The 23,093-nt window shown below is 36.0% G+C and overlaps 1 protein-coding gene across 6 annotated transcripts in view; it reads right to left on the bottom strand.

Annotated features, from left to right (window-relative positions):
* MTSS1 (MTSS I-BAR domain containing 1) overlaps positions 1-23,093 on the bottom strand; it is a 326,922-nt gene that overhangs the window by 271,905 nt on the left and 31,924 nt on the right. For all 6 annotated transcript variants that reach the window (XM_074201660.1, XM_074201656.1, XM_074201658.1 and 3 more), the window contains exons 2-3: positions 22,911-22,972; positions 14,294-14,367 (exon numbers count right to left, since the gene is read on the bottom strand). In XM_074201660.1, the coding sequence (XP_074057761.1) occupies positions 14,294-14,367; positions 22,911-22,972 (136 nt within the window). The remainder of the gene's footprint in view (positions 1-14,293; positions 14,368-22,910; positions 22,973-23,093) is intronic.

Raw genomic sequence — 23,093 nt, forward strand, 5'->3', positions numbered from 1 at the left:
GTCAGTGGCTCAACTAGAAGCGACAGTCCACATGAAAACACCTGATCAGAAAAGAAAATTACATTAATTATGAATTTAATTAGGCAAAGTAATTTTAGTTTTAATCTCCTACTCAGATGAAGAGTATTAAAAAGTTTTAACCAAATGCTACAGTAATTTCAAGGGAAGTTACTAAGCGCAAATACTCAATATCTAAGAAACAAAAATCAAAGTGAACATGATCTACTGGGGAGCAGGATGGAGAAGGGAAAAACCCTCTTTGAAACAAAAACCAAAAAAAGCATAATATCCTTTTTTAAGCTGGAAGTGTATTCACACAGATGCTGTGTGAATCATTTCACTATGCAGACTGCCTGCTAGAATATAAATAACCATAGATTCAGTCACTCATCAAAAAAAACCCATACACATACATTCTTCACCCCCCCCCAAAAAAACTCCCTGACCCCTTGCTGTGGGTGATGATCCAGTAAGTAGGCACTTTCTAGAGCTCCCAGGGTGAAGAGCTCCTTTTACCATCTGGGAGAAAGGCATTATAACAAAAAGGGAAAGCCCCAGCTAAACAGGATATCTAAGAATTATTTCTTTTGTCATTTGGGAATATCTTGCTTTGTTCAAATAATTAGGTACCCGTGTTTCTATACAGCAAAGGACTTAGGAGTAAAGAAAATCCAAATTCAAATCTTGCCCCAGATACTTATGGGTTTTGCAACCTTGGGCAAGTTACTTATTTTTACCCTCAGTTTCTTGACTTCCCTCTTCTGAATATGTTTTCAGATTAAACTAGTTAAACCACTACACAGGTTTATGTTGGTTAACCACAATGTATAGCTTTGGTAACCATTACTATCCACTAGTCAGAGATAGATGTAAAGAGTTCTCCTGTTGTCATTACAACAGAAATGTTGCTAGGCACCAACAATTTCTACACATCAAAAGGAGATTGAAGGAATTTACAATGAGGGTCACAGAAACATATTGGAAGGGGCCAGATTAATACTTCATTTGTGAACTAGATAGTCCTGAAATGGTATTTTAAAGATCACATACCATTTAACTGTCAAAAACAGGTGAATGTCTAAGATGAATCAAAACATGGTTTTTCCTTTTAGTAAAGGAAATAAAACAGATACAAATGCATTTTCTTTGTTGTCTCAATCCGCTACAATATTTGGGATTTGTGGCAAGCAAGTTCATATACCACTACCCTAACATATTGCTGCTAAAAAGAACGTAAAATTCCCCCCTTCCCCACATTTCCTTTATATAAAGAAGTAACACCATAAAGGATTTATATAAAGAGAAAGATGTGACTTTCTTTACAGAGCATAAGTTCCTTAAGGGCAGAGGCCTTTTCTTTTTTTTTCTATGCATCCCTGCTTGTTGACTGATGTTTACTTTTTCTTTTTTTAAAAAGTTACAAGGCAAAAAAATTTTTAAAAAAAAGGTACACCTCTCAGTCTGGGATCAGTTACCTTCTCCCAATAAATGCATATATACTAGACTCGTCACAATGCTCCCCAAAGTTGAAAAGGATTACAAACTACAAGGTGTTCCAAAAGGCATGAACAGTAGTCAACAGTAGAAAAAAGCAAAATAACAATTACCAAAATGTCTTTTTATGATTCCTATAAAAACAAGAAATGAAGCAGCTTAGGTCATGGAGCTAATCAAATCTGTTCTCAAACACTTTCTAGCTTTTTCACAAGTCACTTCACCCTATTTAAGTGTTTGAGATCAAATTTGAATTCGTGTCTTTCTGACTCCAGTCTCTGTGCTCTAACCACTACAACATCTGTCCAACCTATAATTCCATCTTCTAAGTACCAAGGAGGATAAGACTGGTGGATCTCTTGAGTAAAGAATTCTGAGATGCAGTGGAAAGTGTCTATACTAAGTTCAATAAGCTTAAAGGAAATAGGGATCACAATGCTGTCTAAAAAGAGGGAAGTGACCCAGTCAAAAAAAGAACTGAACTGCTCCTGCTCCTGCTTTCGGAGCTTGCAGAGAGAGGGAAATCCAATCTATTTTTTTTTTTTTGTTAATGAGAGAGAGACAGACAGACAGACAGACACAGAGAGAGAGAGAGAGATACTGGGTCTTGAGTAAGGCTGAGCACAAACATTACTGAACCCTAATTTACCTTTTGAACAAACCAACTGAAGTCTAGTATCCACCCAACAATAGCCTCTGCAGATAAAAGCCAGGAGGTTTCCCCTCTTACCATGGAGAAAAAGTTTCAGTAAAACTTGGAGTCATATTGAATGGGGCAAAACTCAAAATCATAAGCCCCTTAAGAGAAAAATTGTGTGAGGTTTGAGATAAGTGTTTTAGGTCCACATTCTTGGTCCACAGTCTCCCTGTCTGGAACCTATGCCAGGTTTCTCCAGAACGGCTCAACAACACAACAGGCTGAGATTTGTTTTCAGTTTAGTCACAGATGACCTAATTAGGAGAAAAATAATGGCAGTCACTGCTGCATCACCAATTATCTGCTTCAACACATGCATTCCTTATATTTTACTACCCCTTTTCCCCCCTTTCCAAATACAGTAATAAACTTTTTCAAAGTGTATCCACAAAGCTCATTCTTTGTTAAGCTTCCACATGAACCAAAAACAAGAAGAGGAGATCAGAACTCTGAAAATTAAAGGCTGAAAGGTTTCTAGGACATCCAAAACCTCAAAAGGCAATTCAGGTCAATTTTAAGAGACATTCCAGAGATAATGTTCTTGTGTACTTTCTCAAAGAAGACTCAATTCATACAATGGAGAGCTTGAGAGCTGGACCTCATGATTTCAGAAGCTTTAAGAAAACTAGAACCCAGAAGTTAAGGGATCCACTCCAGCTAAGTTGTGGAGTTGGGAAATGATGAAGCCAGGGGATCTGGTACCCAAGTCTCCAAAATCTCAACTCTCCAAATACCACAGCTGGCTAAAAAAAATAGTACTTCCCATGGAGGCAGAAGAAAAGTATTACTTCAAAATTGAGTTAGCACTGTAAGTTACACTTTTTCAACCACCTTCTCTCCCAATTTCACTTAGAAATATCTTCCCTTATTGCTTCAAGTATTTGCCAAAACCTCATGGGCTATTACAAATTTTGATAGGTATGTTCAGAGTTTTCCTTTTGGTTTATCACTGCCCATCTCACAATATTATTTCTGTAGCACCTACTAAGATTTTAATGCATATATAAAATAATTAATACCTTGTTAATGATGTTATTAACTGACTCTTTTCTCTGCTTCTAGAATCTAGAATTCAGCCCCTATGTGGCCCCTGAGATAATCTCCACAAAACACATGCTCGCGTCAATAGCAGCTGAACCTTTCCATCACTAAGGAGATCAAATCTGTGTTCCTCAGAAGTTTTCTATTTAAAGCTTTCCATTAGCTGGTTCTCTTTGAACAATACAAGTTCATTTTCCAATACTACTTATCAGCAACCTCTTCCTTTCTACCCTAGCAAAGATGATCTCTTTCTATCTTCTTGTATGTTTTCTGTCTCATGACAAGACTGGCCTAAACTTTTCTCCCCTAATCAATATCCAGAATCATAGTCTCAGGGTTGGAAAGCACTTCAGAGACCATGGTCTACTACCATACCATTCTAAATTAGGAATCACCTCTACCACACACTGAACAAGCAGTCGTATAGCCTTGGGTGGCTGTTCAATTTTCTTAGAGAAATGAAACATTTATTAATATTTTAATATCTATCAGGTACTAGAAGTACAAATCTAGGGATCCAAAGCAGTTCCTGTCCTCAAGAACCTCACATTTTTATGGAGAAAGACTCCACATAAAGGGGAGCTAGAAAGAAATGGGGAAGTACCGGTCAACAACATGGGTTTGAAAATTGCCAAGAAATTATGTACAGGCTTAGTTCTAAGCAAGTTAGGTGAAAACTCACCTATCAGAACCTAGGAGAAAAGTCCAAAGTTCTAGGGAAAGGTGAATGAAGAATAAATAAAACAAAAAAAGACAGAGAAAATGCAAGTAGTATGGTTTGGAAGTGACTAATCTAACCCTAATTCTAAGTCATTTTTTTCTTCCATGGAACTTAAATCAACCTTCTTACAATTTTTCTCCCTTACATCTACACCTTATATTGTTTGAAATTCTGCTCTCTCTGGACAAGCAAAAGAATCTAAATCCTCTTTAATCAGATAGCTCTTCAAATAATCAAGAACCCATCTCACTTCCTTCACAATTTAAATCATTTCCTGCTTGAGTGGAACTAGGAAGTAATTATCTACAACTGCATTTTCTTCTCTCATTGTTTCTTATCTGTTTTTATATTTTAAATGATTCAAATGGAACTCTTAGACTAAAGATGATACCATGGTTCTTCTCCTTTTCTCCCTTCCCCCCATGACCACTTGACTGACCCAAGAAAAAATGATAGTTCTTAATATACACTTGATGAAAAGGAATCATACAGGCCTTGGCTTGCCAAAAGGAACAGAGGTCATTTTTAAGCGTTTGCCTAGTAACTAATAAACACAAACACAGGACATCTATTCAGCCACATATTTGCTAGCATAACTTTCATGCAATCAACTCTCACTTATTTGAGGATTATCCAGTTGGTTGATTATTCAACCCCCTGAGTCCCTCCCTGTTCACTTCTGCCTTCTTTTTAGTAATTTACTGCTCATTAGTCCTTTCACCAGGGGGTCAGAGAAATAATTCTTTTGGCCAACATTTATTGAGGGTCTCCCTGCACTAGATTCCAGGAAAGATACAAAGCTGGGATAAAGCACAAGCCTGTCCTCAAGGAATTCAATGCCTAGGAGAGGATATGATACAGACTTAAAGAAGAATTGTAAGGCACAATATTACAAGATGAATCCATTAGAAAATTGCTTTGGAAAGTGTTAAAGTGAAATGAATCCTTATCTTGCCCAGTTATCCTCACTGTTAGTATTTCCAATTACCTTTTATATATTTTAGATTCCTTTATCTCTTATATGTATGTCTACCCCATCCCAGAGAGGAGAATAAAAGTTCCTTAAGAACAAGGACTTTCATTTTTACCTTGAATCATTCCCAAGCCTAGTACAAATTCAGCATATTTTCCTTGTTGGCCAGTCATTTCAGTTGTGACATTTTGGGGGATTTTCTTGGCCAAGATCCTGAAGTGTTTTCATCAATTCCTTTCTCAACTCATTGTACAGATGAGGAAACTGAGGCAAACAGATTTTTACATGACTTGCCCAGGGTCACCCAGTAAATGTCTTGAGGCCACATTTGAACTCAGGAAGATGAATCTCCCTGATTCCAGATCCAGAGTTCTATTCACTGAGTCACTTAGATGCTCCATCCCTGACACATAGTAAGTATTTAATTAAAAGCTTGTTGAATACACAAAACAATGGCTACTTAACTACAAGTTTGCTGACCAAACATTAGAATGCATTAGAAACATCAGTTTCCTTTTGCCTTCTCTGACCTGGTATTATTATTAATCAAGAATCACATATTTTAATTGAAAAACAACTGGAACATTTTCTATTCAAATACAGATATATATGAATATGTATGTATATTTACATATATTATATACACACACATGCATTGTATATGTATATGTAAATATACAAACACATAAACACATATATCCATAAATACACACATATGTGGTCATCTTCTCAAAATAGATATCTTAGCATTCAATTAATATTCTATTTGCTAACACTCATTCTTTGAAGTATAACTGCTAGCTCCAGGCTAAATTGTTTAATTCTTGAATTCATGTTTCATAAGACTCCTCACTTGAGGGGCAGGCGATGCTTTATGCAAGTATCTTTAGAAGCTACAGTGAAGTTTCTAAGTACAGAACAGACGAATGAGAAGCAGAATTGGACATAGCGGCTACCATCAAAGAAACTACAAGGTTTTTGTAAAGCTAATAAAGATTCTTAAGTGTGACAAAACGGCTAAAAAAAATAAAACCTTCTGTTTCAGGGAGCATCAATAAAAGCACAGAACCTGGAATGGAGGAAACTACAGTCCCTTTAGTCTTTGTTCTTTGGACAATAGTTGGAATTCAATTTCTCTTAAGAGGGAAATGAATAAAAATGGGCAATAGCTCCTAATTCAGTCTGACTGGAACACAGTGTGCAAGAAGGGATGTACCAAGAAATAAAGCTGGAAAGGTAGCACCAAGACAGATTTGCCAAGGCCTTAAGAAGCCTAGGGGAAGGGGGGTGGGGGTGGAAATGGATAAATACAACAGAGAGAAGAGACACAAAATGTTCCAGGAAAACTTCAGGGAAGAACAAAACATGTTCAGGTGGGTAAATCAGGTAAGGTTTCATGGAAAAGAAGGTCACTGGGTGGATCCTTGGAAGACAGAACATTTTCTACAAGCAGGGGAAAAGCACTTTCCAGTCATGGGGAACAGCCTTGCAAGACTCGAGATCACTGCATAATGATGGAAATACTTGAGTTCAACTGAAAGGCAGAATACATGAAATGGAGAAGTAGGAAATAAAGCTAGAAGGGCTGGTTGGATCCCAGACTCTGGCAGGGTCTTACAAGATAAGCTGAAGGGTTTGGGTCTTTTTTTAAAAAGATAAACTGAAGAGTTTCTATTTTTTCCAATAGGCAAATAGGAATTTATTAAAGGTTTTTGATCATGAGATTATCTGTGCACTAGGAAGATTATTCTGGCAGGCAAGGAAAATTTTAAGAGATTATTACAATGGTTCGGCCAACAGATGAAAAGGTCCTTTTGATGATGGTCTTGAGGGAGCAGATACAAGATAAATTGTGGAGGTAAAATCAAGAGGAAAAGTCAATGACTTGGATGTAGAGAAGGGAAAGAAGATTGATTTAGAAGATGGTGTTATCAAGAGAAAAGTTAAGTGTATATTTTTTTTTGAAGAGAACAGAGGAGTTAGATTTTGGAAATGCTGAATTCGAGATGACAGTGGAATAATCAGGTGATCAAAGGGCCAGATGGAAAATACACTGATGAAAAGTGAAGATATGTGTGTGTGTGTATATATTTATATATGCATGCACATACAAATTACACATGCATATAAATAGGGAAGAATGACAGAAAAATCTTACTAATATAGATAACTTCTGCTAAAGAGAGAAAAAGAGAGGCAAAGAAAGAAAAGAGAAAGAGGTAAAAGAGGAGAGAGAAAGGAAGAGAAGACAGAAGGTAGGAAAGAAAGGAATAGGGGAGAGAGAGAGAGAGAGAGAGAGAGAGAGAATATTGCACAGCACAACAAGCTCAGGGTGAGGTATTAAGAGATAAAGATTTAGGAATTATCTACATGGAGGTCATAATGGAGACACGGGAAGAGAAGAGATTGCCAAAGGAGAGACTAAAGAGAGCAAGAGAGAAGATGAAACTTTCTGGGAGTGAAAGAAGATAGTGCATTAGTGAGAACCAAGAGCTCAACAAAATATAGAAGCTAGGAAATTTCACAAAAATAAGAATGGTCAACTGTATCAAATGTACCAGAAAGTGATGGAAAATTGTAAAACTGACTGTGAGTTTTCAGAAGCATTTTCTGCCAAAGGGTAGGTGAAGAGTTGGACAGCAGATAACCAAGGAAAGAGTGGATGGGGAGGCCATGAAAAGCTAGAGAAACTGATTATTTTTCTATAAGTTTAACCATGAAAGAGTGAAGAAAGGGAAGAATAAAACCAAGGGGACAGCTTTAGGTTACAAGATGGCAAGCTGCATTAGCAATAACAAAGAAAGGTCATCTTATCATCTTGTAACCTAAAGCAAAGAACAGGTGAGGATATAAACAGAGAGAGGGTTTGAAGCATGCAGGATAAGAGACAAACTTCTGATAGAAACATCTGGCACAGCCAATAGTGGAGAGGGAGATAGTATGGTTGTCATAATTAGAGATGAAGAGAAAGATCTTTATGAGAGTATCTCATGTTTAGTAACATGTTAAGTTGTAGAATCAACAATAGAAATTCTTAAGTCTGGGGGGAAATCTGATTTGGTAGTTCATGCCAAAAAAAAACTTGGAAGATTTTAAAGACTCAAAAGTTCAAGCAAGGACAATAGTGTAGCTGTCTAGAATGAGGATTTCATATATATATACATATATATGTATATATGTATATACATATAATAAATACATATAATATTTAATAAATATAATAAATAATATGTATAATAAATGTACACACAGATACATGTATTCTTCAGAACTTTTCAAATTAAGACATTTAAAAACAAATTCAAGTCCAGGTTTCAAAAACTGAAATAAAACTATTTATGCCAAAATTTCTTGAAATGGAAATCAACTAACTTAAGCCACAAACAGAAAGTTGTAAAACTAGAGGAGGAACGATAACATGCCTCACATAAGACTAATAAAAAGTGTGCTTTTTGGCCCAAAAGTTTTCTATTAAAATATTACTTTTTAAAAAAGAATTCTAACCTGTTTGGAATACTTTTTCCTCTTATTTTAATATTTAAAATCCCTTGATAAATATTTGACTTCTAAAAATCATGATCAGGTTCCCAAACATCCATGATACTGAATTTTTTTAGCCACAAAAGTAATTCCATATTCACATTATAGCCATCATCATAATAATAAAACACACACACACACACACACACACACACACACACACACACACACACAGTATTTTGTTTTTCAAAATCAATGCTGGCACAAACAGATTAGCCAGTAGCCAAGAAGGGCTACTGCTGACTAAGAAAGAGGTAGTTCCATTACAGTCTTAAAATAACATACTGTTTACTGTAAAACACAAGTTACTAAAGATATCAGAGTGTACATTCTCACAACTTCAGTCACATTATCTCTCCAAAAGTAGAGCAACTCACTTCTCCATTAAGAATTTAAACTTTATTTAGCAAAGTCTGCAGAAGATTTAAGAACATTGGCCATTTGGACCTATGGACAATCCAAAGCCTACTTTATCAGGACTGATACCACGTGGATAACTAATTTTGGGAAAAAGGCAGCAGGGCAAAGTGCTAGGCTTGGGATCAATAAGACCTGGGTTCAAATCTCACCTCTGACTCTTACTACATGGTGGATGCTAGATCATCACAATTATTCTGAGCCTCAGTTAACACTGTAAGACTTCAAAAGTTACATATAGAGAATTCCTACACCAGGTACATCTGAAAACTAAAAAAAAAAAGGGCAAATTCTTAACTTGATGACAAAAAATAATAATTATTATAATAATTATAATTAGCTAATATTTACTTAATACTTTTAAGGTTTTCAAGTACTTTTTGTATCTATCTTCTTTGATCTCAACTGAGATGCATACACAACTCTTCAAATCTTTCAAATTAAAGATTTTTTTTAGATTTTTTTTCAAGGCAATGGGGTTAAGTGGCTTGCCCAAGGCCACACGGCTAGGTAATTATTAAGTGTCTGAGGTCAGATTTGAACCCAGGTACTCCTGACTCCAAGGCTGGTACTCTATCCACTGTGCCACCTAGCCGCCCCGAAATTAAAGACTTTTAAAAACAAGTACTACTCATCTTCTAAGTTAATTAAATTAAATATTCACTTTGACACAATTTGGAACTATTTCTGTCCAACTATTTTATTTTTTAAATTAAAATATTAGTGACCTGCTATCATTTTTTCAATGCTATTTAATAAAAGGGATATAATTAGAAAAGGATTCACTTTTCTCTGATATGTACTCATTTTAAAAATAAACTTTTCCCTAATTATTATATTTTTTAATCAATTCATCTAGTCTTCATATTTGCTAAAAAGTAAAGTGTAAAAAGTAAAAATATACAAAAGTGCTGTTTCCTTTTAGAAAACTATGTAAAATGTTAATATTTTGGAAACCAAGGATCTATGAGCCTCAAATACTGAATACTTTCTCAAAAGACAATTTTAAAATAAGTTTAAATTTTCTTTTGTAGTTTCCACTGAGAATGATTTTTTAAAAAAAGCAAACTTAAAGTAAGATTCCTAAAGTGTAATAGTCCTAATATAAGAAATTTTCAAAAGGTAATAGGAAGCTATTTCCTCTGTGTATAAATGAAACCCATCTGTATTGCTTTAAATAACCTGAAGTCAATCCCTCAGTCCTCATTTTCTGAAAAATGCACATTCATTGCTAAAAAGTCAAATCTAAAGCATTTACTGTGTATTCAGCAATGTTTTAACTCTCTTCTTTCTCACCACCTCTGTGAAAACAGGCCTTCACTTCTGCTAATAATACACTTCTCCAAGTGATCATAGAAATACCTAGGACAATGTCTTTTCTCCTTCCCAATTAACTTCCTTCCAGTTCTAAGATCCTATGATTAGATCTGAATCTCAAAAAGCCCCCTTCCATTATGCAGGGAAGCTATACAGGGGTTCACCAAGATATACAGATATTCATAATTAAGTAAAAATTGTTTTCTCAAGCAGATGGGTCATTTCATTGACCTCAATAACAATGAATTATAACAAAATATTTCAAAGCAAATCAAAAGGTAGGTAGGTAGGTAGGTAGGTAGGTAGGTAGAGGGATGTAGCATTTAAGACTCCTTCTGTCAAAAGAACACTGACCTTTTTCATCATCCACAACAACTGACAACTTTCCTCTCTCCCTCATCTTGAGTTCTCTCTTCTCCCCCTTCCATGAACAAGCATTCTGGGGCCCTAAGGCTCTCCCTATGAACAAAGCAACCTCCAAAGAAACTTCTGGAAGACCTCAAAGCCACCTTTTAACACAACCAATCAGTTGACCATTCTGTCCTAAGATTCACAAAAATTCTGTTCTGTATTTTTGCACTTTCTCCTTCAACTGTGGTACAATCCTTGATTTTCTTGTGTTCCAAATGCTATCTCACCAATCACAGAAAGAATGCACATAAGACCTGAAAACAATTAGAAAATTGATGCAAGTTCAAAATATAGCTGAAAGAAGATTTAGTTGGGATGAAGTAATATACTTAACTAAAAGAAATCTAATGCAAAATTAATTTTCATCCTCACATGAGAAACTACAGTAGGATTCAATGAATTAATTCTAGTTCTGGTGCTACCCCATATTTGGCTGTGTGATTAGGCATCTCACAGCCACTCTGAGTTTCCATCTCATCTTCTAAAACATAAAATGAAACTAAGTCCTGTCCTGATAGTATCTCTAAGACCAAAAAGCAAGGATGCATATAAAAACAATTTGTAAATTTGTAAAACCCCATGAAAGGTGAGGTACTGCTATTAATGGAATACTAGCCCATAGAACTATCTGAGACTGCAAGTTATTGGAAAGGGAAAGTAAGCATCCAGATATACTGATCAAATCAATCAAAAAAAGAAGGCCTTTTGTGCTTGGGAGTAAGAAATTTTTCATTGTGATTTACTACTTAAAGACAGCAAGTAGCAATTACTGGGCCTGGGAAGCAAGAAGGATTAGAGCATTGCAAAGGTTTGGGACGAAGTAAGGGGAAAGGATGCTCTACCCCTTGATGAAATAACAGAATTCCTATCATTCCTCTTCCTCTGACACATCCTGTTCATAAAAACTACCCTCACTGTATACCTATGAAAAGACACTGAAGAATCTCAAAATGCCACACTGTGAAACGTAGTGGAAAGAAAAATGATCATTCAATGGAACTGTGGAGAAATCAGAGAAGGGCAAGCTAGGATAAAAACATGTTTATAGTCACACCACATATATACAATAATAAATTACAATTGTCACAACAACCTAAACTTTTTAAAAAATCATTCTGAATGGGAAGAAAAAGAAATTAAATATCTACCTGAATTATGGAGAAGAGAAAGTTTTGTTATTTAAGAAATGGAATAAATTATTAAGGATAAAAGAGACAGCTTTAATTATGCAAAAATGAAAATATTTCCTGCAACAAAATGCAAATACAAAATAATAAAAAAGAAAACAAAGAGTGGGGGGGACACTAAAATTAAGTTTATCTACCAAAATGAGAATTTATCACATTCTTAATGGGGGGGTCCATTAATTTTTTTTAACATTTTGATAATTGTATTTCAATATAATCGGTTTCCTTGATAATCTTATTGTTTTATTTTATTTATTTTATTCTGAAAAGTAATCTATGGGTTTCATTGGTACAATACATGCAAAAAAATTAAAGACCTCCTGGTTTATTAGAAAGGGATACAAAATCACAAATATAGAACCTATTTCTCCAATGGATAAAATCATCAAAAAGATGTGAAGGGCAGTTTTAGAAAGAGAAAATTCAAATTCTGAATAAATACTTGAAAAACTGTTCCAATTCCCTAGTAATCCAGTAACTGAAAATAAATATAACTTTGAATTATAAAAAATTCAAGTTTTCCAAAAGAATTAAAATACATAAAAATCTAAGAAAGGGTAGGGATGACAGGAAAGAGACATTCTATTCCACTACTGGAGAAATTAGAAATTAGTTTCACTGGAAGGAAATAGCCTAATGGTAACAAGTGATTCTACCCTTCTCAGATTCCAGTGTGCTGGAAAGTCATTGAGTTCTGGCAACAAACTCTGTCTGGTAACCAAAGACTAGCCTAGCTAAATATAAAAAGGCTCATCACTAGTAGGTTCGCTGGCGATTGATAAATTCTTTGGCCTCTGAAATCCATAAAACAAAAAACGTTAGAATTATAAAAAGATCCACAAGTATAAATTATCACTCTTGGCAGTTTTATTGATAAGAGTAGCAAACTACAAAAAACATATGTATTCCAAAAGCTGGGGAAATAGTGGAATCAATTGTGTTTTATCAATGTAATGGAATAGGACTGTACCATAAAAATGATGGGTATGCAGAATACAAAGAAATATGATGACTATGCACAAAGTGATGCAAAGTAGAGAAGGCAGGATTAGAAGGAAAATGCACATTGGTCATCACATTTTTTTTTAAAGCAGGAATTTTTTAAGTACACAGAAAAAAGACAGGGCAGATGCATTTTTTATGTTTTTATTTCTTGCTTTTGACAAAATGCAAATAATCTGGATTATATATATTTTTATTTGGAATTTTATTCCTCATTTAGGGTAAAGTTGCAGATGAAAAATGAAATAACTGAAAAAAAAAGCTCAAGCTTCCCAGCATATTAATTCTTTAAGCACCGCATACCAATTGCCTAACATCAGGATAAGACCTACTCAACTTTGGCACTGGACCCAAAATGCAGGAGAAAACAGATTTTCAGGCATAAAACAACCAATGAAATAAGACCAATACAAAACTGGATAACCTGATTTCTAATTGAAGGATACATTAGGGGGCAGCCAAGTGGTGCAGTGGATAGAGCACCAGCCCTGGAGTCAGGAGTACTAGAGTTCAAATCTGGCCTTAAGACACTTAATAATTGCCTAGCTGTGTGACTTTGGGCAAGTCACTTAACCTCATATTGCCTTAAATAGATTTCTTTAAAAAGGATACATTAAGGGCTTTCTAAACTGGAAGGAGGAAAGCAAACAGGTGCAATTCCCCCCTTTCCCCCCAAGGGTCTGTATTTAATCAAAAGAATATGGAAACAATGAGGCCAGTTTTCAGACAAGACAACTGGGTTGCATGAGATGTATAAAACTCACATCAATCTTTGGATATGGGCAAGTTTCTGGTCCTTAGTTAAGGCTCTCTAACCAACAGATAGAGGTGGTCCAGCTTTCCAATCACAGAGGATTAGATTCAAACAATGCAATAAAGTTTTCTCACAATTCCCATAACTGAAAAAAGTTTTCTCAAAGACAGAAATTGGACTAGACCCATAACTGAATAGAAAGGGAATTGAATCACAAGATGGAGTCAATGTGGTTCACTCTATTCCCACAATGCAGAACTCTGAGGTTATTAAGTTTCTAAAAAAATTAATAGGAAAAAAAGAAAGTTTATATGAGGATAAAAAAAAAGAATTTCTAGACTCAGCCAATCTTCAATAAGAACCTCAGACATGGAAGGTTCTGGCATAGACAGGATACAAAATCAGACAATGCAGTCTCAACCCATCATTAGGAGACAACACTGCACTCAAGTGATAGCTCTTCTAGGCTTTTTCACTTTCACTCCTTAGTCCCTTCTCTCTTCCCATGCTTTTGATTTTAGTATATGCCTCTTATTAAAGAAATTTCTTCAGCTTCTTCTTCTCCTGACATCCCTCAATACCATAAAGTTTTTTCTTGTTGGGACTTTTTTTTTAAGACAAGCAATTATAGCTAAGAGTGCAATGGTAATAACTTAAGCTGCAGTTTCTTGTAAAACCACCCAAGAGTGAAGAATCACATGAGGGACTCAGCACTAAACTTAAGCCAACATCTGCTTACCACGTGTATTGGTAGCCATATCAGCCACTTTCTGAAAGGCATCCAAGAAGGCTGCTGCTGCCACCACCGTAGTCCTGAAAGGCAAGCAGACAACAAAAGTATGAGGGACAGGCTTGTTCCAGAAACGACCAAGGAGAATTTCTGCAAGAAAGCACTGGTTGGTTAGATGGATGGATGGGTGGAGGATGGGTGGGTGGATAGATGGGGGGCGGGGGTGGATAGATGGATGGGGGGTGGATGGATAGATGGATAGGTAGAAGACTTGTATAAAATGAGGAAGAATGAAGTAAACAGAAGAAAAACAATTTTATACAATAATACTGCAAAGATAAATAACTTTGAAAGCTGTAAAAAATTTTGATCAATGTAATAACTATCCATGAATCCAGTGGACTGATTGTGAAGCAACCTATCTAATCTCCTAAAAATGATAGACTGGATGAAGAATAAAATAAGTCCTATGAAGGAATTTGTTTAGCTTTAGTTATGTATATTTATGACAAGAAAAAAATGTGTTCTGTTCATTAAAAAATAAAATTTAATTTATAAAAATGAGATTATATCAATACCAGAGTGAAACTAGTAGACTATCTCATAAATGTGAGTCAGTAAACAATTATACTTAAGATCCAATTTTCCTTGAACATTTAGTACTAAAAACAAAATTCATGATTGATATGGAAAAGATGGAATGCTTCAAAAAGTAGCAAACTACCCTACACTGTAGGTCTAAAAGCAAAAGTAGGATGGACTCTCATAGGGGGCATAATAGAAGATATTCTTTAGGGGCTGGACTAGATGGTCACTGGGCTCTCCCCAACTCTGAAATTCCATGATTTTTGTCATTAGAAATGCTAAAACAAAAAGTCTCAAAAGATACCTATTCCTATAAAAGATATAAATAAATGAGACAGAAAGTCAAAGAAAGGTGAAAAGAGGAAATAGAAAGAGAGAGAAGCACAGGGGAGTATGGGAGAGAGGCAGAGAGAGACAGACAGAGGAGAGAAAGAGAGCCAGAGACACACAGAGAAAAGAGACAGAAGGGAGAGAAAGTCAGAGACCAAGACAGAGGCTGGGAGAAGAGACAGGGAAGAGAGGCACAAGGTCGACAGGAAGACTGAAAGACAGATGGAGACAGAAATTGCCACAAATATTATAGAATACCAGAGATCATATAGTCCAACTTTCTTGTTCTATGGAGAAAGAAACTGGACCCCAGAATTGAAGCAATTTGCCCAGGTCACACAGGTAGTCAAGTTGGGAACTGGATATCAGTCCCGGGTATTTTGACCCTGAGCCCAGAAGTAATTTTACAGCAGATCTTAACCTGGAATCTGTAAACTTTTTTTTTTAGTATTTTAACAACTTCATTGCAATAGAGTTAATTTCCTTTGTCCTTCTAAGGATTTTTATTTTATGCATTTGATTCTGAGAAGGGGGCCCTCAGTTTCAGACAGTCAAATGGCTCCAAATCACCAAAAAGACTAGATATCCCTGCTTTACAGAATGGGGTCATTATAGTTGGGAATGAAAACTGGGACAGGAAATAATCTATCACTCCATGAGTGTGTGTTGGAGGAGTTGCACCGGAAGATTTTTTTTTTAAACATTAAATCTTCCAAGAGGCCAGGAAATGAAATCTGTGATGTTATTTTTCAACAGAGAGCAATAATGACAATGTCACCCAATACAAGACAAAGGATAAGATAGCCTGAGGAAAAAAAAAATTTTAACTCTAACATAAGAAAAAGGAGAGGTTGCTAGCGTAGATTATCAGTAGCATCTCTTAATCAAATATTTTGAAAACCTTCTTAAAAATAAGAATCTTGATGATAATCAAAAGGGTTTGCCATAGGAAGTCTGGTGCTCTAAATACTATGTTAAGTTTGTTTTTCAAAATGGAACTTAGAATTCACAGTAGGAGTAGAAGTTCATGTGCTGATCAATCAATCAATCAACAGGCATTCATTTATTTATTAAGCCTAAATACTAAGTGTTGATGATAAAAAGAAAAATCAAAAACAGTTTCTGACCTCAAAGACTTTACAATCTAATTGGTGAAAGAATATGTACATAAGTAAATCTATATGAGATATATAGAGTGCCAGAAGATAACCTTAGAGAGAAAGACAGTAGTGATTTGGGGCTGCAGTGGGAGTGGGTCACTAAAAAAGGTTGCCTGGAGAAGGTGGGGTATGAGTTGAGCTTTGAAGGAAGCCAGGGAGTCTAACAGGGAGTGGTAGGAAGGGAGAGGGGAAAGTCAATGCCAATGCACAAAGGTGGGAAACAGCCATAATGAGGATGGGCAGGCAGACGGGCAAAGCAATATGGCTGAACCATGGTGTGTATGGAGTGTATGGAAGGGAATAATGTGTAAGAATGGAAAGCTAGATTGTGAGGAGTTTATGTTTAATTCTAGAGGAAAGGGGGACTATTTAATGGGAGGAATAGATGGCATATTCATATCTTTACTTTGGCAGCTGAAAAGAGGATGGACTGAAATGGCAGAAAAGTCAATAAAGAGACTTTTGCAATAGTGCAAAGGAAAGAGGATTAAAGTATGAACCGTGGTAGTGACTGTGTGAGCAAAGAGAAGGGATATATATGTGAAGGTAGGAACAAGCTATCTGGCCAAGACTGAAAATCTAAAGGAGGAAATTCAAAGACTAAGAACAGTTATAGAAGGTCCAGGAGAAAAAAAAATCCTATAAAAATGATGAAAATAAACAGCATGTTCTGTAGATCCCAGAAGCATTCTCCTACATAAGAACAGTAGAATCTCTAATTGCATAGCAAACAGATCCAAAAAGAAAGATAAGGAAGAATTATATTATAAGCATATTTCAAAATTGAGTCCTCATATTTTTAAGCTAGACAAGATGTTTCCTCAAGAATCAGGGAAAAGTTACATGCTAAAGAAAGAACAAAGTTAAGTACTAGAAAATAAATATCACACATCACAAAAAAATCAAACATCCAAAGTACCTTTATTTTATATATATAAATACACACACACACACACACACACACACACACACACACATTTAAAAAAGGAGAAACTACAAATTTAAACAATTCAGTTAAAAATTCTAGACATGAGAAAGCTCATCAAGTCTGTTATTTTTCCGGCATAATGGCTCAGTTTCTTCTAATTTAAGTCTTTGCCCATCATTCAAATTTAATTATATAGTTTTACAAGTGGCATGGGCAATATTGTTGTGGTTGTTGTTGGTTCTTTTGATGTTTTAACTTGTTCTTGAATCGCATGTAAGTGAGGCAGTTACCTAAAGTTAAAGTCATGGAAGTCCAGTGGCAGACAAAAGTCAAGACAACTTGTAATGGCTCAGGATGCAGTGGATGACCTTGGCACCTTCAATGTCTAACCGTGCTACAAGCAAATGATTCATGGCAACTGCTTCAGCTATCTTCATCTTTGGGCCAAATTGTTCTCATCCACCCATTATGCAGGGAGAAGTCTTCATACTCTTGGGGTAGACATCTCCCTGGATTTGAGACCTGTCAGTTAACCTCAACCTGGCATAGCTCATTGGCCAGAATGGTTTTACCAGGGCATAGCCACGGGGCTTGCTACAGCTTCTTGAAGCCAGAGATGAGAGTTGGGTGACAGGTGGTCACAGAGCTAGTCCTCCCTACACACCCCAGAGAACCCGTGGGAAATATATTTGCATTGAGAATACCCAGAAAAATTAGGAGATTAGTCATTCTGAATGAGAACTTTAAAATATTCTAAGAAACAAAAACCTTCTCTTCTCAGACCTAACAGCAAGAGGCTTGGACTCAGAGTCAGGAAATCTAGGTTCAAAGTCTCAGGTCTGCCATTAAATATCCATGTAAACCTGGGCACTTAATTTCTTCAGAAGTCAGTCTTTCCAATTATAAAATGAGATGGATAACATCCGAGTCCTCCTCCTGCACTCCCAGTTCTAAAAACTCTGGGTAAAGACAAAGTGGTACTATACCAGAACAATGGGAGAATGAAGGTAGAGTCAGTCACTGCACTTGAAAGACAATGGTCTTTCAAGCCTTGGTTTCCTTATCTGTAAAATTAAGGTAATGGTACTTATATCACCTATCTCTTAGATCATGGTGAGAAAGCTGCTTTGTTAATATTAAAATGCTGTGGGTGGGGCAGTGGATAGAGCACAGATCCTTGGAGTCAGGAAGACCTGAATTCAAATCCAGTCTCAGACACTTAATTACCTAGCTATGTGACCTTGAGCAAGTCACTTAACCCCACTGCCTTGCCAAAAAAAAGTTATGGGGTAAACAATTTAATTAAAATTTTAAAATACTTTTGAAATATGCATGATAGGATGCCAGTTATAGAATAGAAATATGGAAGTTAAAGGAAACATTTGGCCTGAGACTAAGAGGAGATCTGTTGGTTCAAATCTGTCTATATTTATTTATTGGGAGTGAGAGGGGAGATGATTTAAAACTAATAATTATATATTTCACAAGCCCTGATCTCTTAGTTCCAGGAGGTTCATCTTATTCAAAGTGAACAGAAACAACAACTCTCAAACACCTTCCAATTAAGTCAAGGAAGAGAAGTGGTCATTCTGTACCAGCAGAGCAAGAATTCACACTGATGGAATCATAGGTCCTTGAAAGACTGAAGAAAAATTTATCTTTTGTTTAGTTATTTTTCTCCTGTTAACTTGAGCTTGTTTTTTTTTTCTGGTTTAAAACTGACCTGGTCATTTATACTCATATGACTCTGGATAAGTCACTAAATCTCTAAGGAAAATAAAGGAGAATGAGAGGAGGAGGGTATGTATTAAATGATCTCAGAAGGCCTAACTTATGAATTCCTGCTCTAGGAGATGGGTAAGAGATGTGAACTGTGGCCCAAGCTGAACTCAGAGAGGTCAGTGGAGACAGTCACAGGATGTGAGACAGGTGTGCTCTGCTCAGGCTCCAGGGTGTGTATGTGTCTGTCACCTGAGCTCTGCTAAAGCCAGGAGGAAAGAGATATCATCTAGAGAGCCTAGGTTTCAAAAGGAGGAATACTTGGAGCAATGGAGAGAGACTGGAAACTAACTGAAGGCCTGGGCCCCCTGAGGCCTCTAACAAGGAAAAGCCAAGAGTCATCTAGGACAAGAGGGAGAGCAACAAAAACTTCAGTGAAATGGCATAAAGTCATTGCATCTGGCTATCAATTTGATTCAGACAAACTAGACATAACAAGCAGGAGGAAAAATAAATCAGTAAAATTCATCAACATATCAAAAAAGTTTAGAACTCATTCAGGATTCCATATCCATAATCCTTCACCTCTACACAGAAGGGGCAGGAATCTTTTAATCTCCTACACCTCTCCTTATTTTCTTTTTTTTCCCCTCTTTTATCCCCCTACTTTCTAAACATCTAAAATGGGATTATATAATATTTTAAGGTAACAGAAAAAAGGAACTGTTGTCCTCTCCTGAAAACAAAAATGAAGTGTCAGAAAGTCTAAAATCAGCAAGACTGGGGGGCAGGAAAGCAGTAAGGGGGAACTGATGGAGCCAAGGTCTGGAGACTACTGGTGGAAGAAAGGGATAAGGTCCTGAGGAGAGATTAAATTTCAACCTATTGAATTGGGAATTATTCATGTCTTTGTATCAGCCTCATTCTTTTAGTAACATAAAAAGCTCAAAAAATATTTAATGAGCAGCTACCAATGTGCCCTTTTGCACTGCTGTAAGGGATGGAGTAGAAGAAATGATCTTGGGGTGGCTAGGTGTCATTGTGGATAAAGCACTGGCCTTGGAGTCAGGAGTACCTGGGTTCAAATCTGGTCTCAGACACTTAATAATTACCTAGCTGTGTGGCCTTGGGCAAGCCACTTAACCCCATTTGTCTTGCAAAAAAAAAAAAAAAAAGAAGAAGAAGAAATGATCTCGACCCCAAGAAGCTTAAACTTGTCAGAAAGACAAAATGTGTCTTACTTCTCAAAGGTACAAAAAGAAAATCGAATCAAGTTTCTCTTTGTGTTGTAGGCTATGTGGTGTTAATAACAGCCTACTTGTTGGGATTTGAACTGGACTTTGAAAGGAGCAATGTGTAAGATGGATATGAAGCCAGAAGCCTTGAAATTGGGGAGCAGTTGAAGGGTTCAGTAGGCCTGGAAGTAGGAAGAAGTATTTCCAGGAGTTCAAATTCAGCTTTAGATACTTCCTAGCTTTGGGACCATGGGCAAGTCACTGAACCCTGTTTACCTCAGTTTCTTCATCTGTAAAATGAACTGGAGAAGGAAATGGCAAATCAAAACAGTATCTTTGCCAAATAAACTAAAAAGAATAATAAAAAGGAGGGAGAGGGGGAGGGAGGTTCATGGAGAATGAAGCCTTACGCTCCCAATTAAACAGAATGCTCTCTACAAAAGCCATTCTGGTCATGCCACTTCTGCTCCCTGTCCCCCACTCTGGGAACCACCATCAAGTCAACCCTAACACTCCATCAAAAGCTCCCTGGGATTCCACCATTCCTGTGACTTCCCAACCACTCTTCTTTATAGGGTATCTTTCCCTATTAGAATAGAAGCTTCTCGTAGACAAGGACTGAATTGTTTTCTGTATTTTTGATCCAAGGACCTACCTAGCCCTCAGCAAGAATTTAATGCAATTGGATTTTAGTGCTAAATCTTGAAAGTATCCTCTAGCTCTAGGTGTCTCTGACATGATTAATATTGGAGAATAATGATATATAGCATCAGCTAATTCAGCATTTCCCAAAACTATATTTGGCCACTGAACACCTATAGGTTTTAAACATATTGGCAAAACTCACAAATGTTGGACCAAGGACACAAATTACAACTATCTTAAAGGAGGGAAGACTTCAGAAAATAAGACTGGCTTCATTAAAAAAAACATACTTATATGCATAATTAATTTCATTTTAGAGGGGAAAATATCACTAGTATTGAAATTTTCTAAGAGGCTCCCCTCACAGACCCTACATACCAAAATGACCTACCTGCTGCTGTCTACAAATGAAACTCCATTTCCTGTATCCATGTCTCCATATAGGCTGTGCCCCACATCTGGAAAAGAAGCCTTCCTCATCTCTGCCTTTTGGAAGCCCCAACTCTCTTCAAGCATGAGGCCTTGCCTAATATACCCAGATATTAGTATTCTCTCTCTACAACCCTAGCCTCAAGTCCTCCACACATATTTTATATTTTTCTATCTGTGTATCTGTTGTTCAGTCCTTCCAATTCAATAAACTACTTGTGGGTGTGACTACTTTCTTTCGTCTTAGTATCTGGCCTGTGTCTGGCCTGGCACCTAGTAGACAGACCATTACTTTAAAGCTGATGAACCGAATCAAACCCCTAGCCATATCACAAAGCACCAGCCGGGGGGGAAGGAAGGGAGGAAGGAAGGAAGAAGGGAAAGGGGGAAGAAAAGAAGGAAGGAAACAAAAACAAGGAAGGAAGTGATAAATATACAAATATAATTACACAGAGACTTATTTTTAATATTTATTTATTCAAGTTTACAGATTTTAAGCAATAAACTACTTAAGCAAATAACTATCCAGCAGTTAGTAAACATTGTCTAGAGGCCTGTCAGACTTGAAGGTATGGCAGGCTTATTCCATTCAACTATAATGGAACAATGAATCTCTTTATTCCCTGTCCTTCACTCTAAGCTAAAAGGGCTAGGGCTTACTGATCACCCTCTCTGGTAAGCCTCCCACTTTAGAGATTTTTGATTCACTAAAATATTTAACAAGTAGACTCACTAAGAAAACATATTTCTAAACTCAAAGTAATAAAATTACCAATGTGATTAAAATGAAAGTGAATGAAAATTATTGAAATAAATATTTTAAAAGTCACATTTTAAATGCTTTAAATTTATTTAAATGATGAAAAGTTTTTAAATAAACATTTCTATTTCACATCAAATGGTATAATAAAGGTTAAGTGTATGTACATTTATATAAATATTTTATACTAAGGCACTAAAAAGCTTGCCATAAAATAATAATAGCATTACACTTATATAGCATTTTCCAGTTGGAAAAGTGCTTTACAAAATAACATTCTGTTTGAGTCTCAGAACTAATCTGTGAACTATATTATAATCCCCATTTACAACTGAGACTCAGAGTTTAACTGATTTGCTAATAAACATCTGAAGTAGGATTTTAAGCTAAGTCCTTCCTATCTTCAAGTCCAGACTATTAATCACTTACCCTTTAATTCTTGCTTGTATCTTTATATTTTTCACAATTACATTATATCATTTCATATGAACTTTCATGTGAACTTTCTAATGACCCTATAAAGTAGACACAGCAAGAATTCAACATATGATGGGGAATTTTAAGTGACTTTCTATAAATTTAATGGTTCAAGCCATTGATTAAAACACCAGTCTCTTGATTAGAATCCAGTTCCTTATTTACTGAAAACCAGACTCTTAGTGGTTGATAGGGTTATTTTAATATACAAAATCTTAACAACAAAGCATTAACCTAAGTTCCATCATGTTCTACATAGTTCAACATTCAAATTACTTTTCTAATGATGTCCTAAATTATCCAATCAGTCCAATGAAAAATCAGTTCTGCTGGAAAAAAATAATATATTTTTACTTACCGAAGCTGGGACTGTAGCTTTCCTGCTTTGTTTATAAAATCTTCCCAAACTGGATAGCTCCCCTAAAACAAAACAAAGTCATCACTCATTAATCTTTTGTTAGACATATGGGGAAGGAAAAGGAAATATTGCTGTATTACTGTTCAATATCTCAATATGCAAGAATGTTGTATACCACTCCTC

This window comes from Macrotis lagotis, chromosome X (assembly GCF_037893015.1).
Source record: "Macrotis lagotis isolate mMagLag1 chromosome X, bilby.v1.9.chrom.fasta, whole genome shotgun sequence".
Taxonomy (NCBI): Eukaryota; Metazoa; Chordata; class Mammalia; order Peramelemorphia; family Peramelidae; genus Macrotis; species Macrotis lagotis.